The 21,354-nt window shown below is 36.5% G+C and overlaps 1 protein-coding gene across 1 annotated transcript; it reads right to left on the bottom strand.

The window, feature by feature from the left end:
• Positions 1 to 1,910: 1,910 nt before the first annotated feature.
• On the bottom strand, positions 1,911 to 20,601 carry LOC121428815 (guanine nucleotide-binding protein-like 1). The gene is made up of 11 exons (XM_041625659.1): positions 20,349 to 20,601; positions 14,059 to 14,212; positions 13,064 to 13,151; positions 12,295 to 12,492; positions 11,448 to 11,724; positions 10,787 to 10,873; positions 10,226 to 10,378; positions 8,848 to 9,026; positions 7,632 to 7,803; positions 6,674 to 6,823; positions 1,911 to 4,947 (listed from the first exon to the last, which is right to left on the bottom strand). The coding sequence occupies exons 1-11, from the start codon at positions 20,458 to 20,460 to the stop codon at positions 4,646 to 4,648; spliced, it is 1,872 nt and encodes a 623-aa protein (XP_041481593.1). The 5' UTR covers positions 20,461 to 20,601; the 3' UTR covers positions 1,911 to 4,645.
• Positions 20,602 to 21,354: the final 753 nt, after the last annotated feature.

Genomic DNA, 21,354 nt, shown 5'->3' with positions numbered 1-21,354 from the left:
ATGAATGTATTTAATATAGATCATATCTAGAAAATATTTTGAACAAATTTGCATTTTAGATGTTACTGGCCAACCATGATTGTGGTTGATTGAATCAATAGTGATATTTGCAATCTAATTACATTCATTTCAAAACAAAAATCATCTCATAATTCAACCTCATGCAGTAAGGCTTCACTTACCTCAAAAGCTCAAACCAAAACATACAATCCTCCCAAAAAAGAACTTATAAGGCTTTAAACATTCAACTTTGGCTCTGAAAAAGTATTAACAAGTAGGCAAGAAAAAATCTCCACAATAGTAATAGCACAAATGTAAATTCTTAAACAACACATGAATCAATAAATCAAGTACACTATCATTCTGATACCAGAAGAGCATCATTTTTTTTCTCTCTCTCTTCACCATAAAACCCTGTACAAATAAATGTAATTTGAATTTTACTGAAAAAAATGCATAGCACTTCATACAAGATATGTGGCAAATAAATTGATTTGAATAATTTTTACGTAAGAGTTCCCAAAACAGTCACATTTCTTTTATTCTGTGTGTGTGGGGGGCAGTAATATATATTTCAAAAATATTTCATGACCTTGTCTACATGACCATGGAACTACTTCACAAGTGAAGAGACTGATTGAAATCACACAAATTTATGGCAGGCCATTTGTGGGCACTGTGAGGATTCCCCCCCCCCTCCCCCATTAATTAGCACATCAATTAAGATAATGATTCAGCATAAAGAATGGGTATCCATAGTCAAGTGCATTCTTGAAAAAGCTTTGTGCCCCACCCCCCTTCCCCCACCCATTTAAACAGTAGACAGAATGGGGAGAAAGGGGAATAGAAAATAAAATAAAAATAAGAAATAAATGTTCACTACATTCAGGGGAAAAGGTGACAAAATAAATCAATTACACTTCCTATTGTGGCATCCTATACATACAGTCTAGACAGATCCCTTGTCTCTAATAAACACTACATTTTCATCTTGTCTTACATATACATTCTTGTTTTAAACAAGAACTGAATGTCAATAAACCAATCCCTATAAAACACCAGTCTCCCCAAAGTTTTATGTTAATAAGTGGCCTTTAAGAATAAAGCAATATTAAAGGAGAATGAAACCATTGTCCAGATAGCTTGTGTGAAAACAGAAAAATCAAAGAAACAGATCAACGAAAGTTTGAGAAAAATCGGACAAAAAATGAGAAAGTTATGAGCATTTGAATATTGCGATCACTAATGCTATGGAGATAGCAAATTGGCAATGCGACAAAGATGTGTGATGTCACTTGTGAACAACTCTCCCATTACTTTGGTATATATTTCACTAGAATTGCCTCTTTTATCACATCTATCCATAAATAATGTGTTCTGTTTACATGAGGGCATGTAATACATATTTTTTAAGAATACATCATGGATAGTTTGTATCATCATAAGAAAAAGCAAAAAGAGACATTTTGAGGGTATTTTATAGTCCACCAAAGGGAAAGTTGTTCATCAGTGACATCACACATCCTTGTCGCATTGCCAAAGTGAGGATCACCATAGCATTAGTGATTGCAATATTCAAATGCTCATAACTTTCTCACTATTTGTCCGATTTTTCTCAAACTTTCTTTATTCTTATTCTTTGATTTTTCTGTTTCTACACAAGCCTATTTGTTCCAAAGGTTTCATTCCCCTTTAATTGAAATGTATTTATATCTCAAAGAGTTGCAGCTACATTAAGTTTTGTTCACAGTATGCATCATACTTTCAGCATTTAGGAAGTATAAATGTAAGCTTCATTATCTACTATGTGTTCTGTATTTAATGCAACAAAAAAAAATCAACACCAATCCAAGCCATACACACCTCTACACTGGAAGACATAAACTTGATACATTTCTTTACAATTTTCATTTCCAATTTTGTAAAACTGAACTACCATACTTGATATTTCAAAATGATACATTGTTTATCTCTAAATTATATAAAAAGTTGGTCAGTAAAAGAAAAATAATCAATACAAAATGATCAATATGATGATGACACTGATATGTTGATATTATATTCTATGAAATTTACTACCATTACAAACCCAATAGCAATAGTAACAAAGAAGGAACAAAAATGGAATTACAATAAGCTCAATATATTTTTATTTATAACAAATTGCATTTTAGTACACATGTCCCATCGACTCAAAAAGAAAATAGAAAGAAAGAGGGGAAAAGGGAATTTGATTTGGTAAACATAAGTACTGTGACAGATTTATGAAGTAGACTTGACTTACCCAGATCTCAAACTAATAAAGAAAATTCGACTTATCAATCAATTTTAAATAAGTTCAGTTCATTCTCTGATAAACTTAACACAAACATTATACAGTAGTCTGCAATGGAGAAGCATAGCAAATCTTTACAGACATCTGAATTGAAAGCCAACTCTATTAAATTGGTTAACATTTTGACACAAGAAGAGTTTTTATCATTGTAAAATTCATTTCTTTTTACCCTTTGGACCCTACGATATTTGTGGCATCTTTCCCCCGCTGGTACATGTACATTGTACCCTGCCAAGCACGACTGAAGTTGTTTAGTTTCTTGTAGACCTAGTCTACAGATAGAAATATCATCTTCAGTGTATGTTTTAGGCTCAAAATCGCTGCTTTGACTTAATCTATCAATAGCTTCCCCATAAGTCAGCAGGTGACCCGCCGCATATCACGCTGTGTATTATCGCACATGCCACATGAGCCTCCGCTGTAGAGTAGTATATTTTGTCAATTTTTCATGCTAAGACTTTTTAAAATCAATACGAATTGGACTGCATTTATCAACTGACTATCCTTCCATGTACTAGAAAGATGATATCATTTTTAAAAGATCACCTAACATTTAGAATCCATGTTTTTCAAGTCACATGGCTTCGGGCTGGAATCATATCGGGTATTGCAAGTTAACAGCGAGGCCGGTATTATCAGGTTCAAAGGGTTAACAAGATAAAATGAACCATAGGACCTTGGACCTCCCTTACCAGTTTTTTTTTATTATATTGATATCTGAATTAAATGGGTAAATCACATATATTTCCTAGTTTTAAGGACTTTCCACTGCTAAAAAGAGGAGAAAAAGTACATTTCAGTGCATTCGGATGAACATACTTATTAAAACTGTGTTGCTTTGATAAATCATTCAATTTCAGGCAAGAGTTGAATAATATATGAATGATCAGGCACTGTGCTACTACCAACTAACTCACTGACTGCTGAATTCTTTAAATCCCATAGACTTTGTACATGGACCTACCGGTTCTGGTAGGCAACAAATTAATGTGCTTACACTGGCAGATGAATCAAATATTGCTTTGGGCTAATAATGTACACACATAGTTCTACATTTCCTAAAAATAGTGATTTATTTCAGGTGAAAATAGTGACACAAACAATATCTCCACAAAATATATATCTTCTTTTCTTACCTAGCATTTGATTTCACTATGAAAAGTTTCATCATGTATGTTCATGTTTTTATTGTCATTCACATGAAATGACATTCAAATATCATTGTGATATGAGCTATACAAGAACGGTCAATTTATCATTATTATCATAAATCTATTTCAAAACCATTCATCAGAGCCTATTTGCATACCCCCTCAAAACCCCAACAGAGCAAATGATAGACTCTCACCAATATATGAACTTGAGCTAACAATCAATCTCATCTATTTCTTTTTCTTGTCAGTTTGTGCAATACATATTTTAACAGTTATGATTGTTTGTCAAATGTATAATATTGCATGTCACAGTATATGTGGTGTTCACTCTTTATATGCCAAAAAGTAAATTTTGTGTATGTTTTTTTACACATAACAATAAATTATCTTGAATCTTGAAAGCATTGTGTCAATTTAGTATTTTGTATAAAATGCAATGCTTGTTAACCCGATGACCTCCTGAATCTCCCCACACAGACCTACATAGCATAGCAAAATAGATTAGAAATAGCATGTCCACTTGCTATAAACTGGGCATGGGATATATATTTCATTGGCACAGTAAGAGTGAAAGCATTGGATTGCATGCAACATTGAAAATAGCTTCAATGTGCTCTTTTCCTTTCTTTTCTTCTTCAATGAAAGGCAACATTCAAAAGGTCATTTTTATCTCCAATTTACCTTGTTCAATACCAAGCAGAATTATGACAGACTGAATATCCTGAATAGCCCCAAAAGGTATGGTATAGGACTATCTTATAAAGGACCATCTATGGAATGCCATAGGCAGCATAATTCATCCTTTATTATGTGGAGATCTAAGCACAATAATCTTGTGAGATGTTCCCACAAACATGCATAAAATCACCATGATGTTACAGGTTTAAGGAGACACTGCACAGGCACCTTCTAGATCACGCTGGACCACTTCCTGAGGTCAGCTTGCAGATATTTCCAAGGTATGAAAATACTGATTCAGTGATCTCCAAATATGTCTTAGTTGACCTGTTCTTTTCATTCCGTCATGAAAGGACTTCCAACCCTCATGAATACAAATCTCAGGGACTTCCAAGTTACAAACATGCAACAGAACCTCAATCAAGTTTCACTATGAAATACCTGACAATCCATCCTTTCTGCCGATTCTTTCCATCTATCATGCATCCGTAAGTAAATCAAAAGGGTTCGTGGTCCTTAGACCCGTTGATCTTTCACCCTCGTCATCACCACTCTCCATTTCCTGTTGACCTTTCCGCCTCCGCTCCCTCCGTCTCGAGTCTGACTCTCTGTCAACATCATTGCTCTCGACATCAGCATCACTGTCCTCGCCGCTACTGGTAAACTGGTCCGAGAGATCATCATCTTTGTCGCCCTCTCTGTCGACATCATCCTCTACCCGTCTGTGTTGGTCCTGCAGTCGACCAATCTCAAATGTCTCTTGGTGCTGCTCCCAGCATTCTTTTGTGGATTTCAGGAAAAACAAAAAAGAATATTCAGTTTCATTTCATTTACTCCCAACAAAACAGTAGGTGCATACATTGTATGCGGGCATGCAAGGATCCGATGACCGGGGTAATAATATATCTGTAAAGCGCTTAGAGACGTTGTTCCGATGTATCAAGCGCTATATAAATGCGGAATATTATTATTATTATCATTAACTAATGATAATGCCCCCTCCTCATTATTTTGGGATGTTAGGAACCCACCCACTCCCCCCCCCCAAAAAAAAATAATAATAATAATTCATTTAATTTGTCTACACATTAAAGAAAATTCCCCCAAAATGCAGTGGTTAAAGCTAAATGATAGTAGTTGCAGCAAAACACTAATTTCGTAAAAAAAGTCTGTAAAACCAAGGTTAAGTACGATTATATCATCGTGGATCTAAATCTGGTACAGTTACATGAACTGAACTTTGTGAAATCATAAAATCTAAGCAGAAATACAATCACACTGAAGATCGCCAACACAGATAGGCACACGTGGGACAGCGTATCATTATTGCTGGAATAAAGACCTGACGGAAGTGACCAAATCCGCGCTTATTTTGCTTATTTCTCAGCAATTACACAATTTCTTCCAGATTCCTTTGGCACATATTTTTTATTCATACAAACAGACACTTGAGTGGTCATTATATTAGATTCTGTAAAAAGTCATTTTGAGATCGTTACCAGAACTGGAATTTATCTTTAACACACAAACCATAAAACTTGAGCAGATAGAAATACAGAGCATAATGTAAACAATAAATATGCAAGTAAAGTCTAAATTACTGTGCTAACAGAGTTATTATTATCACTTATCGAGTCTGACCATGGAGTGATCATATGGGAAGGAAGGTCCACATTAAAAACAAGTTTGTAAGATACTACATGTTGTTTTGTGCTATTGGCACATAATAAGATGTCATCACACCTTGACATACTATACAGATACAGGAATAAACTAGACAGGATTCTTGATTGCACACAGTCAAAATTATGACTCCGTGGCTCCACTACAGCCAGACCAATATAATACGCTCAACTTCTAAGATTTTTAATAGACCTCTTTGACTAGCAAGTTCTAATCAGATCATCATCAATCCATAAAGAATGAACAACCCAAAAACACAATACCTCCAGCAAATATCTACCTTTAACTTTGGATGCTTAGAGTTTCAATTGAATGTAAGTTTAGTGATATGAATTACATTTAACCCAACATTGTATTAAGGTTATCATGCCTTTGGGTTAAAATTTAATTTGATAATGATGATAATAATAGGCATTTATATAGAAATATTCTATTCCGAGGTGCAATGTTATTATTATTACCCCGGCTTTAGTTTGAGCTGCCTTTCAGCGCTCATGCATTCAAGGAATTAATCCTACCAGATACCCATTCACCTCACCTGGGTTGAGTGCAGCGCAATGTAGATAAATTTCTTGCCGAAGGAAATTACGCCATGGCTGGGATTCGAACCCACGACCCTCTGTTTCAAAATCAGAAGACTAATCCACTGGGCCACAATGCTCCAGTTTCATCAAGTTTCATGGTTGAATGGGCTCAAGTTTAGTTTGGGATTGAGTTTAGGGTCTTTATTGGGTTGACAGATTAGGTTTCAGAGACAAGTAAGGAATCTCTCAGAATATTGGTGCCCAGTTAATTGATGGAAAGTTACAACTTAATGTCTCACCTTTTTGAGCCGTATAATCTGGTGGGGTCATGCACATGCAGAGCCTGCCATCTACGGCCATCCTGAGGATATTATTGGCCGCCCTGTAGACGTCTTTCCTGGCTGCTTTAGCTGTGATGAAGCCTCGTTTCTCTGCGTGGCAACACCAAGCTGCAAGGAGCAAGAAAACAAATCAATCTGTTAGCACTGATAAGAAAGGCTCCAAATTTCAATCTAGAATCCCTGTATCAGAAACTTGTTATTGTTATCACTTTCATGAACAGTCCCATTAGGACTTCAGTGGACACTAACAATTTTCAAATGCATTTTTGGATCGATAAAAGTATGTAAATGATTTACCTGTAATCAATTGAGACTGGTAAAGACCGACATTTTGTAAGATTACATGCATTCAACGGTTTAGAGAAAATATAATATAATTAGTATTATATTTTGACCTTGCCTATTAAGCCGTGCAACGCTACATTTTGGACAGTACATGCACAACAGTATGAATGTTGCACATTCCGCTCCCCCACCCCTGTTTGCTTGCATATAATAAGTTAATAAGGTGTTGTAAATTCTTCTATAACCTTAGTTGATTACAAAACTTCAGTAACAATACATCCCAAAGTAAACACTTTTGATATTAATATGAAAAAGGAAAGAAATTCATTTTTCACTCAGAACAAATACATACTAATGGGTAACTTTGGGGAACTTTATCAGCACTTTAACAGTAACTTATCATTTTAACTCTAACTCGGTAATGTACTATCATAAATAAACCCTGGCTATTCATATGAACAAATTGGCGATCATTTCATTAAAACTGCAACCATCATTCACTGTAGTTCAGTTCATGTTATAATGGAACAACAGGTATATTCAACAAAATTGACATTTTTTTTCAACTGCTGCCAATTTAAGGAAGGGAAGTTGAAGATAAAACAGCTTTGTCTGTTACAATGCTAATTACCTTCACAAATATCGTAAGCAGACCAATGCGCCCCTGTAGCGCCCTCTGGTGATCCATCAGCCTCAGGGTGTCGTATCCTTAGAATCTGCGTCAGTGGTATTCTCTGTGCAAGGTAACCAACTGCTGTGTATGGCTCTTGGACTTGAGCTATGGGATAAATTCCTGACAGAATCTGAAAAGAAAATACGAAAATTTGACGTTATTTCTTTAAAATTTTTGCTGATCTCCGTCTACTACATTTCTGCTTACAAAAACAGACTAAATAAAATTTGGCTCTAAAAATACTATCTTGCCTAAGTCTGTATGAAATACAAAAATTGTTAATAATGCAAGTCTAAAGATATTGTCATTTTTCTATTTTTACCAGTGAATGTCAAGAAATGCAACAAATCACAATATATATATGATCAATGAACTAAGGTATCCTCCATATCATTCTCTATTCTCATACATGTCTATTTTATTGTATTTATGACCGAATGTTTTCCAGAATTCAAAATTTTGATCAATTTAATGTAATATTTGAAATGGCTTAGGATGCAAAATTGGTAGTGTTTACAAGCAATCAATTAAAAAAAATGGTGGGGATTTTAGCCAACATGCAATAACAAAATGTTCAATGCCCCTGTGACCCCCTATTCCATTTTCATTAACTTGGTACCAAAAGATCAGGAAGATTTGTTCTGATTCTCTAGCATAGTATCAAAATGTAGAGTGGTTATAAGCAATCACATATTCCACACAGATGATATAGGGTTACTGGTTCTAAGACATTAACTATGGCAACAAGTGCTTCAATCTCAAATCTATTCCTCTTAAACCCAACCTCAAAAATAACTAAACCTCACAGGATATCAAACCTAAATTCCTCATTAAAACCCAAACCCTACATGTATATCTTCTGAGAAAGAAGAAAGGGGCAATAATGTAGAGTATCCAATTTTCTGAGATAAGGTGAAAACTACCGGTAGGCCTATCAAAACATTTTTGGGTTTTTTTTGTTTGCCAAGTTTTACCTGAATAGAACCTGTGGGTTTTTTTTCTAAATATTTTTACTTTTCAAATCGCTTTATCATATTTTGTACATGTCACAGAACACTGAATGTTAATTAAGAATAATGAAGAACATAGAATTGGCATTTTAGGAAACAGAAAACTTGGGTCTCCAGAATATGGCTGCATGAGAAAATGCTAGGTAATACTCTTGAATACCAACCTGAAATTGTTTATCAACCAGAGAGGGAAACACAAGACCAGGGGAATCACAAAGCTTGACCATTGGTGTGAGGAATATGGTCTGGAAATGCTTTGTATGACCAGGTGTCCTGGATGCGCTGACCACCTTATGACCACAAAGACCATTCATCACTGAAGATTTACCCACATTTGGATGACCTGATAGGATTACACACAAAGAAATAATTCCATTTAATAAGTTAAACCAGTTGATCCCATTTGCTAAGCCCAGGGCCCTGTCTTACAAGAAGTTACAATTGATCCGATCAATCTCAAGTCTATGAAAATCCATCAAGGTCATAATTTTTTCTCAAAGAAATTTGCTCATTGTCCTTGAAAACCAAGAGAAGCACACTGAATTGTCCAAAAAACAGTGAATATATGAATTATGGTCATTTATAAAAATTATTTTGAACAAACATGTATTTCTTTCAGATGTTGACGTTGCTGGCTTTCCATAATTGCAATTGATTGGATCATTCACAACTTTTTGTAAAATGGGGCCCAGGTCTATGACCAATCTAGTATAACTGGCGTTTGGTCTATTACTATACTAGGCTTAATCACGTGTTTCCACTTCTCCCAAAATTCTGGAAATTTTGACTTTTCCAGTAAAATATCAGGAAGTGAAAAAAGCCAGGAAATTTTGGGGAATCCGAAAATCAATTAAACAACAATCAAAAGTAGCAACTTTCGATATTCATGTAATATCTTTGAAAATTTGCCTCATATGTAGCTCAAAATTTTCTGCTCGCGCTTTGTGCTCGCATTTCGTAATTTTAAGTGTGTGAACAAGAAAAAAGGTTAAATTCCTCTACTTTGGTTGCTTGGACCAAGTTGAGGCTTACTGTAGTATATTGTCTATTTTTGTTAAAATTCAAACTTGAAAATTTCAGCAAATGTCTATGAATTTTGGGATTCAGTTTCGGGAATATTTTTTTTGGATCTGTGGAAATACTGTTTAATACCCACCTAGTCTAATTCTCATGTAAGTATTTATGCCAAGATGGTTTAACCCTATCTAGGCCACGGTATTTTGGGAGATCATATGGTCAGTAGGCCTCCCAGGCCCCCCCCCCCCCCCGGCATGAGGTCTTTGCAGTCAACGGCACAATAGCACCAAAAATTTGTATGTTTCTGAAATCATGTAATTCCATTTCAAATCTGATCTAAAATGGAATTGAGTTTTCAAAAGTAAAACATGAATTCCATTTTGCAAAGGTAAATTTATTTTGCATATGAAAAGTTAAGAACTATGGTAGATGTGCTAATTAACAATCATACTGTTTGAAATTTCTTTATATTTTGACTCTATAATCAAATGTTTGCAGAATAAAAAACATATCACGTTCACTCACCGACACATCCTATTGTAATGATGCTGTCTTTGAATGCTTCATGTTCCTCATACATTGTCATCTCTACGGGGTTTGAAGCGATGACCTGCGAGGCTAGAGTCTCCTCACCCCTCATCTCAGCCTCAATCTTTTCTCGCCAACTACTTAAATCAACTAAACACACAAGGAAACATAGGAATGCTAGTCTTGATAACATAGAGGAAAAAGAAAAGCTGAATTTCTATGACAATACTGATGAGGTAATTTTAGTTTGCTGATACTGCTTTAACAGTCTGAAATTTAAGACTGCAAAGTAAAGAATTAGAATTAGAAACTGTAGATTAACAAAGCAAATTTTTGTTCTCCGAATGATTGCAAGCTATGCCAAGTCACAGAACCCTAAAAACGATATTAATCCATAAGGCACTAAAAACGAAAGTGTTCACTGATTTTTACCACCCCTGTCAGCAGAATCATTCAGTCATGCTAACATACAATGCAAGCACACATTCTCCACACCCTGGGGAGTATCATTTTTACATCATAATCAATATTACGAATCATTGTAATGAAACAACATACCTTTTCCATTGGATATTGTCTCGCATGCTTTCAGAAGCTGCATTGGCCCCACTGCCGTAAACTGCCCACGTTTTCTTCTCTTGAATCCTAAAAGAAAATCAAACAACAAAATAATAAACTGCCATTTGGTCTATAACAAATGGTAAACTGCCAATTGATCTAAATCAACCTCGTCCACTATTGGTTTTGGTCTCATCCAATATTGTCTAATCTTAGTTTGTCTACTAAACCAGTTATTTACTAACCATTTCGCTAATCTACCATTTTGACTAGACTACATACATGTAGTTAGTCTAATATCCAATCGGTCGACCCACCTACAATAAAATACTTGCAATCAATTGTAAAATCTATTGCTGACTTAAAATTGATATCAATTGTAACTATAACAAAATGATTTTTTTACTACTTGTTGCAAAACGTAGACCATCAATAAAGTGTAAATTTGCAATGAATTGGCAGACTAAGGTTGATTTAGGGACTCAAATTTGACTTTCAATTGATGGCAAGTCTAAGCACTGTTATTCTCTAGGAAAGAAATTTCTTATTATCAGAAACATGATTTTAAACCTAACATTCTCTGAACTCTGTGACATCCTCGGATTTTGGAGGAAAAAAATATATATATTAATAAAAAAATGATTGTAATGAAATGTTTTACCTGATATACCATCAGGACTTTGTGATTCCCTTGGGAAGGAGGTGAAGCAGACGACTTGGAGCTGAGGAAACTTCTCTTTGAAGTATGATCTCCATGCTACTACTAGAGAAGGTGGGGCTAGGTCAATCTTATTGAGGACAAGTATGAGATGTTTCTTGAGGTCCCTTGTAACGTAGTCATAGAGGGCAGGAGAGAAATGGAGTGCCGGATGCCTGATGTCGGCGATCAGCAGAACGATGTCAGACATTTCAAGGACCCTCCAAAGTTGTCTCCATGTCTGATGAAATAAAGTGAATTCAAAATTAGTTTTCTATAAATTGGTTAAAAGTAAAAATAGTAAAACCATAATACCCTTTGATTTTTATATATCACAAGGTGATTGCAAAGTCAGTCTGGAATGTTATTATTGAAGAATTACTTTTCATTCAAACAATAGAGAAATATTTATGTACCAATACGATTCTTGAAGTGTCTTGGATAAAAATAGTTGCATTGAGCTTGGGTCAAAAATGGTGATCAGTCATCCTAGCCATAGGGTCAATATTATCCACAACCAGCATCTCCACCATGAAGCAAACATAACTGACATTAATTTGGATGTTGCAGGAAAAGTAGCTTCAATTCCAAATTGAGTTTAAGTACCGAAATCATGTGTGACAGGACATTACAAGAAGGATGAGTTGCAACTGAACACAAATCAATTGCAAATTTGCATATAAACAAAGTACTTATGCTTGATTTGGAACTGAGTGTAAGTTTCTGGCAATTCCCAAATCTATATAAATTATATGTAGAGTTGCTTTCATTGAATAACCATCAAATTAAATAATAATAAAAAAAACAATACCTCTAGATTTATTTCAAAATAGCTGAGTTGTTTTGAAGGGAACTTCTCATAGATTGTTTGGAGGTAGTTTCTGAATTCTTGTTCCTCTCTTTGCTCAAGCTTATCTTTGCTGATGTTATAGTCCCACGGCGGTCTCTTTGGCATGTCAAGGACTGAGCCAGGTTGGTAGATATCATCTATATCGACTTCTAGGGCACTCTGAAACATAAAACCATGGGGTTGTTTCACAAAATGTAAAGTCTGACCTAAAGTCATGAATAAGTGCTATAACAAATGTTATCAAACGCCTAATCTGATTGATGGATACACAAAAGTGATCTGACCAATACAGTGAATGTGGTTTACTTTCATTGCAGCTATGAGGCTAGTCACTTGAACATAATGGGACAATTATTAAAAACCATCATAAATCATCCAATAGAACTTTGAAATATCAGGTCAATAATCTTTCACTTGAGGGACAAATATCAATGCAATACAGTCACAGCAGCTTGTAAGAATAATTAGGGGGGGTCACACGGTCATCATCACAACTAAATTTCTAATTTTTCTAAGTGTATGTGAGCAAATAACATACCGTAGATAATTTGAATGTTGGGAAACACACAAATATATCTATAGTTTATACTTCATTACAAATACAATGTAATCATTATCATTATACTACACTTTCCTAATTAGGCTCAAGCACTCAAAATAAATTAAATTGTATGGAATTATGTAATCTTAAATATATAGGTAAACATAATAAGGTAATAATGTCATTTACCTCTGGCAGGGGTTCATACGGTTGCATAGCTTGCTTCTTGCGTTGTGCTAACTCTGACTTAGATTCCTTTTGAAAGTGCAGGTGAAATCTACAAGGGAAAAACAATGAAGGTAGATGTGTATTCAAAATACAATCCAAAGATCTCTTAATTTGTATATACATAAATATGAATTTTAACTTGTGAAACACATTCAAATAAGATTCAAATAGAGTTCCTCATGATTGTTATTTCTTGTTTAACACATGTTTCTACATGTATCTCATAAACCTTGCATCTTTACGTGATAAGAATCAATGTGTTTATACAGCCAATGTGAATCTTCTCTTAATATTCATTTGTTAAACTTAATTCACTTGCTTCTCAGTCCATATCCACTGGACTCAACATTTCATTTTACCACACCAGGGATCAACATCGCACGGATGCCACGGGATCTCTTTCAAAATGTTTGGGGTCTGGGAGGGTAAATCACCCATGAGGTTCAGGGAAAGGCTATTATTAGCAGACCTCATCCCACTCAATTTGGATTAGACACCCCCCCCCCCCCTTCTTCTTTTTAAAAGACATAGCCCAACTGAATCTTGATCCCAAATCAAAGGTCTGAAATAACAAAACCCTTGTATTTTGGGAAAAAAAATGGAAACCTGACCACAAAAAAAAATCCTTGCGATGAATTTAAAAAGATACAGGGCATATATTACTCTCTAAAACTAGCTCGAGACATTATTTTTGTTGACCCGACTCCAGAAGACATGGTTAGAATAGGAATCATAGATGCAAAAGTTTGCCCATGTACCATTTAACCCTTACTTTTTTGTCCAAAGAATACTTTAGCCCCGCTGTTTTTCTTATTAGTGAAAGCCCTGGCCTACAGGTAGTGCCCTTACAGAAGTTCAAGGGGACAAGTGCAATGTTCAAACTTTGACAGAAAAAGTCAAGACTTTCCTCAATCTAGCCTTCAGAAAAAAAATGAACAAGCAAGGCAGCCATGTACCTGTTTGGATCATATTGTTTGTCCTTTCCCATTCCTGGTGTTGTTGGTTGCTGGTTCAGTGCGTTTACCTCTGGCATCTCTCCTTCTGAGGTTGAGTTCTTATCCTCACTGCTCAGAAGTTCTTGAGACTGCTGTCGAGACCTGTGAGACATCCCTAGACACAGAGAAAAAAAATGAATGGGGGTATTTTATCTACTTCTGTTCATTTTCGTAATTAAACACACACGATACTATGAGCTAGTCAATTTTGCAAGCTAAGAGGGTCACTTTCTAAATTTTTGGGGAGAATCAGCCTTAGTGCTAGTCCCCATGTAATCTACAATAGGGGTGGATGATATTCTTGGAAGAACATCCAAAAATACAAGGTGTTCTTGGATGTCTTTTCTCGCCCATGGTGAATTGCAAAACGGCAGGGTGCTTTGTTGATGAGGGATGCGTAGTACTTAGTCGTCTTTGTTGTCGCTGTCAGGATTTATCTTGCAGAAGTGACCATTGAAAACATCAAAGGCTGGGGAATCATAGAATCTTTGACTACAATACAGCACTCTTGTGGGAATGATACAAGACATACAGCTGTTATAAACAACTAATGAAGTTTTCAATCTATTATTAGGTGCTTACAGTACATGTAGATCATAGTCTTATTAATCTATATTCCTACAAGTTAATAATAATAGTGATATCTTATTGAGCGCGCACACCGTCCAGAGAAGCTCATGGCGCTAGCGCAGCAACAGTTCCTTTAGATACAAATATTTATACATGTACATTACAAACAGTATAAACAGAAATCTTAAATCACTACAAGTACATGTACCATCCTGCATCACCACCACTGAACTTCCCAGCTACATCCTGGTGGGGCCTGGTGCCCTTGTGCTTGCTGCCCCGTTCATGATAATTTAAGGGGCAAGCCTGGTCAGCTCAGTACTCACAGGAGCTCTAGCAAATAAGTTACAGTTAATATTCACTATTTGTAGATATTCCAATTTGTAATGAGCATTTGAATGCAATAAAAATATTTTCATATCAAATTATCAGAGTTTGATGTATGTTTAATATTTGCAATACACTCCATACCTGTACATACAAAAGAGGAAAATCCGGGGATCTTATTACATGCAAGAAATGGTCACTGGGCCAGTCTTGCACAAAGCTGTGTTTATAAAAATGGCCAGCTTTATTAGCTAATACTCATAGTAATACTAAAATTGGCAAGAATCCTACCTGGGATACAAAAGCTTTTTTTATTGTAAAATATGACAGATCTGTCACAACTTTGCACACTATCAGAAACGGCAGAGTAAGTTTATAGCATTGTGTATGTGTAAACAATTTCCTACATGTCCATCAGATGAAGTGAATATTGTGTCAATTTTCTAGTTTTTTTACATGTATTTTCAAAATTAAAATGTCAATAGAATAAATGCTGTTGAAAAACCTCAATATTAGTCATCAATGATAGGACTTGATTATAATGATAATACATGTAGTATGTGGAAAGTTCCACATGTATCTACACACACAACCAGTGCATTTTTCTTCATCATCTTAAAGCAGCACTTACTCTGGAAAAAGAAGAAGAAGGACTCAAAACCCATGCCATTGAGACAGTGTGGCATAGAATTTGAACTACCTTTAGCCTAGTACTACTTTAGCCAGTAGTAGTATATATATTTTTTTATTCTTGAAGGACAAAACCTGAATACAATAAAATACAGAAGAATAAGTTGGAATGTGACATCACACTAGCTTGCTCTTTAAATATTCATGAAGGCATGCACAGTACTGTTTCACCAAACTAATGCAAAGCTTTAAAATGCCAGTTTTGTTATCCTTATGATTTCGATGAAATTTTCAGTGATTTTCTTTGATTTTTCTTTATCTGTCCAAATCATATTATTTCGAGCCTGGAGTAGGCCTACCACTTTAATATGGTCTTATATAATGTAGGGGTAATGTACAGTGGCAAAAAATATAAAGAGAAGGAAAAGTTCATTCCAGTTGAAGTCTATTCTATTTATCAGATCTCTTCAAAAAGATTGATATATACCAGTGTTCTCTTTATAAATATAGGAAATGTCTTTTTTGAAGTCTGGGCAAGCCACAAATCAAGAAACCAACTAGAAGGCACACATCCTTACTGAATGAAGAACAAAAATCAAACTGACCAGGCTCCGCAAGGAGCACTCACTTGCATTTGGCTGGATCTTTAGGGTGGCGTATGATACGCCACCCTAAAGATCCATGAACCATGTTACTCATGAACGTCTTTTAGGCAAACTCAAAGCATATGGAATATCTGGCAAGCTAGAGGACGCAGATGATACCAAGATCTTCAGAGAAATAGTAACAAATGCTGATTGTGAAATCCTGCAAGCTGATCTAGATAACCTTATCAAATGGTCTGAAGAATGGCAGCTTCAGTTCAACATAGCAAAATGTAAGTTCTTACACATTAGGAGAAACAGCCTGCATTACAACTACAGCCTTGATGGAACTGCTCTTGAGGAAGTGTCTGAAGAAAGAGACCTGGGCATTATCGTGGATTCGGAACTGAAATTCTACACACATGTTGCTTCAGCTGTCATGAAAGCTAGCCGAGTACTTGCAATCATCAATAGAACCTTCCTGACCAGGGATGGGGATACAATTCCAAAACTCTTCAAGGGTCTTGTACAACCAATCCTCGAATATGGGAATGCAATTTGGCACCCAAGACACAAGACAGACATGAAAGAGATTGAGAGTGTACAAAGAAGAGCAACAAAACTCATACCATCCTTGGCAATGCTAGAATATGGAGACAAACTAAAACTACCATCCCTACATTACAAAACGAGAGGAGGTGACATGATCCAGACTTACATGTATAAAATAATGCATGGAATCGATTTGCTTGACAAGGATATGTTCTTCTTGTCTATTCCTGTCGAGGCAACCCAAGGTCACCCATTTAAACCCTTCAAGAAAAGAAATAGACTGGATGTAAGAGCAAATGCCTTCAGAGCCAGAATAGTGCATGACTGGAACTCGCTACCAAATGAATATGTCTCTGCTCCATCTGTAAACTCCTTCAAAGCCAGGCTTGATAAGTTCTGGAATAGAGAATGGTACAGTCACCCTTTGGAAAGATTTGATTTGACAACAAGGCAAAAGCAATTTTGTGTCTCGCCCATTTATGAAAATAACCAGAAATATCATGATTTGTGAGGGCACGCAAGAGGATTATATCGAAACTTCATTGTGAAATGACTGGGATGGAATAACACTTGTCATAAGAGCCTTGCACGTAAACTTTAATGTTGACCTGAAAATGACCTTTGACCTTACCATGTGACCTCCAACTGCAGCATAACATGCACGTCCCCCAAGTCCATTTACCATCAAAGTTTGGTAAAAAAACGGCATACGGTTGCGGAGTTAGGTGTCATAAGAGAGTCTTGCATGTAAACTTTAACGTTGACCTGAAAATGACCTTTGACCATATCATGTGACCTCCGACTGCAGCATAACATGCAGGTCCCCCAAGTCCATCTACCATCCAAGTTTGGTTGAAAAGCAACTTACGGTTGCGGAGTTAAGAGTCTTGCATGTAAACTTTAACGTTGACCTGAAAATGACCTTTGACCTTACCATGTGACCTCAGACTGCAGCATAACATGCACGTCCCCCAAGTCCATCTACCATCCAAGTTTGGTTGAAAAGCGACATACGGTTGCGGAGTTAGGTGTCATAAGAGAGTCTTGCATGTAAACTTCAACGTTGACCTGAAAATGACCTTTGACCTTACCATATGACCTCAGACTGCAGCATAACATGCAGGTCCCCCAAGTCCATCTACCATCCAAGTTTGGTTGAAAAGCAACTTATGGTTGTGGAGTTTTGTGTCATTACAGGTTTGTTACGGACGGACGACATTTGGATCCCTATGTCTCGCCTTCACCTCTGGTAGGTGAAACAAAAACGATTGCAAATGCACCATGTACACTGGACACTGACACACATATATTATACTCGTGGAAGAAGATTGAGCTTGGACGAAAGCTAGACCTGGAAACTTGGCTGCAGCTTTCTGCATTTTTCCAGTACATCTGGTAATAATAAGGTAATAATAAAAAAGATCGCCTACCCTAAAATTACCAATCTCACAGTTGGTTACATAAGATAACCGATACGTAAACAACTCTCCCAGAGTGCGTCCAATCAGAGCACCTATTGTGTACAGCATGAGGAACTGTGCACTCTAGAAAAGATAACACCACCTTTAGTCTTAACCAATTGAGCGAAATTAAGATCCAAGAAAAAGAGGCAGGGACTAGGACCCCAAAAGAACGTTGAAAGCCCCTGGAAATAGTTAATTATGGATAGTTTTGAGTTATTCACATTCTCTACATTTTAGAGGAAACACAGTGTGAAAGGGGTTTGATATAAAACTACTATATTGTTTTGTATACAAAATTAGATATAAACTGGCATAGCACCCTCTTTAAGATCAATTTGGCTCAGCGTGGCAAAGAGATTGAGAAAGTATATTGAGACTATTGAACATTGTTTTATTTTGTTTAAAATATGTAAAGGAGACGCATTATGTATAATAAACTTAAGATGAATGACCCAAATCTTAAACAATCGTTAATTAATCCTGATTACACGGGAACTACTTTGTTTTGTATATGCCACTAGCCGTTTTGACAGGGTTTTTTTTTAAACACAAGACTTGAAAGAAGGATTTATAATTCTTATTAATAAGAAACTAAGACAAAATAAACGAACAAGGACGAGAAATATGTATGTGATTTCACATTTGAATTGTTATTTGACAAAGATTTTAGGAAATTCGATATATATATTATGCATTAACTAGTAGCCGATTGGTTAGCTGGGTGCCCTTTTCCATGAACAATCATTTAGCATGCATGATATTTAATTTCTCTATTTGCATTAAAGTGTTATTCCTCAAAGATGTTTAATCTTGTAGGACCTACTATTACTAAGGTGGATGGGTGACTAATCTATATTAATATGTCATCACCAATGGTTTGACGTCGTATGGATCGTTTTCCTTTGCCGACGATGTCCTACTTACGAAAGCGACTGGCACGTATAATCTGGAGAGATTGCAGAGATTGCAGAGAAATATCAGAGACTGTCCTCTCAAGACGAAAGTGTTGTGCTACAAAGCACTTGTCCTTCCAGTACTGGAGTATGCTGCTGTGGTGTGGGACCCATTTACCCAGAGGAACATCTCAAAACTGGAAATGGTACAACGCCGTTACGCCCGCTTTGCTTTAGGAGACTTTCGACGTACCAGCAGTGTATCAGATATGCTAAAGCAACTCCAGTGGGCTACTCTTCAGGAAAGAAGGGCACAACAGCGAGCTAGCATGGTCTACTGCATCATCAATAAGCTTATTGACATCCCGGATGACCACTTTATCCCATCAACTGGTCCATGTACACGTGGAAATCCTGATAAGTTCCAAATTCCATATGCCAGAACACAAGTATATCAAAAGACATTCTTTCCTGATGCTATCAGAATATGGAACTCACTCCCAGCAAAGATAGTTCACAGCACCTCCCTTGCGTCTTTCAAGCAGGAGGTGCAGCAAAGGAGGCTTCGTTAAGACCTCTTCTGTTTTTAGCCGCACATAGTTTTGTAGAGATTTTTACTTGCACTATTCATCTGGGCACTTGACAAGCACAAGTACGATAATATGCCAACGGCAGTCTGTACTTTACAGGAAGAAGAAGAAGATTGAAGAGCGCCATCATATTCAACAACAACAACAAGCAAAATGTGTACCATTACATAATTAAATCAATTCTATACTAGTCAGCAAACATGGCATTCAAACTTCCCTACTTCGGTTATGAAGCAATGTTTGAAAACTATTAGTATTCGAAAATCTCCTGCCACATGATGCTGCTGTCGTTGTGTGTGCGAGATCCATCAACGAATCTCACAGTCACACTATGCTATTTTGCCATTGAGTGATGTGAAATTGTGATTGTGACTAATGTGTTTGATCCTGACTAAAAAAAAGTTAGCTACATGTATTCACGTCTTGGAGTTGGCCAGACCTAAATTATGTAAAGGCTAAAAATTGATTAATGTTAGGCTTTTCAAAACATAACTTCACAGTCACAAGTGATGTTACAAAAGTTAATTGTGAATGATGACGCAAACCCAATGACATGCAATACATTCATACATTACATGTGCAATGTTGCATTGAGCACGTAGACTATTCTGTCAACAGCATTCCAACGGGACTCTGTCATACCTGCATGGGGGCCGTGCGGCGGCCGATGGTGTCCATCTGCCCGCTTGCGATCTCGCTTCTCTTGAAGCTGATGTTTCTTCTGTTTTCCACTAAATGGCTTCTTTCGAGGCATTTCTGACTCTGGTTCCTCGCTGAATACTTAAACCAACCGACCTCAGCACTAAGAAGTAGATAATATCTTCCAGAATGTTCAATTAAGGTGAAAAAGAAAACAGCCAAAAAGTGCTAGAGAAAATTCCCAGGCCAGAGAGAAGTGTTTACGTGAAGTGCAATCACCTTGATGTTCTGTTCCTTACAGACGTCAAAGTGTAAGAGGTAAAAACAAAAAAAATAGTGTTAACAAAATTATCTCAGATGCAATACTGCAATACAGTCGATGGGAAAAAAAGGCGGTGACTAGAAAGAAAAAAAACAATAAACATAACACAAAAACATGGGGAACCTCGCGGGATGGGGGATATATCCCCTATCAGAAGTTTGCGTGAGGGTATCACCCCACCCCCTTTAGGCACAATCAAAAGTTATGCAATGTAAATAGGGCCTATCTATCCCCCCGTGGCGTAGCTACGAGGGTTTTGGGGCACGTCCCCCCCGGTGCCCCCCCCCCCCCCCTGAAAAAAAAGGAGAAAGAAGAAAAGAAAAAAGGAAAAGAAGAAGAAAGAGAGGGGAAAAATAAGAGGAGGAAAACGAGTGAATATAATGTGAGGGAAAGAAAAGATCTTTCATGTTCCTACATAAGATTTTTGCTGGCGCTTCGCGCCAGAATTGCCTGTTCGATGAGATTCATATCTTGCTCAATTGCCTGATATGGAGCAAGTTTTAAAGTAAATATACAAAGCATAGTTTCGCTTGAACATCGAGCTTTCATTATTTTAGTTCAAATGTAAGTGCTCTGTAAAATATGTCCGGTTTATTGTCTACATATCAGCATTTTAGCTCACGCTGCGTGGTCACATTGTTTTTGCCAAGTTCCTATTGTCTACGTGTATTCCATAATGTTCCATTG

The sequence above is a fragment of the Lytechinus variegatus genome, chromosome 15 (assembly GCF_018143015.1).
Source record: "Lytechinus variegatus isolate NC3 chromosome 15, Lvar_3.0, whole genome shotgun sequence".
Lineage (NCBI taxonomy): Eukaryota > Metazoa > Echinodermata > Echinoidea > Temnopleuroida > Toxopneustidae > Lytechinus > Lytechinus variegatus.
Note: the sequence above shows the minus strand (reverse complement) of the source record. Positions and strands in the feature narration are given on the sequence as shown.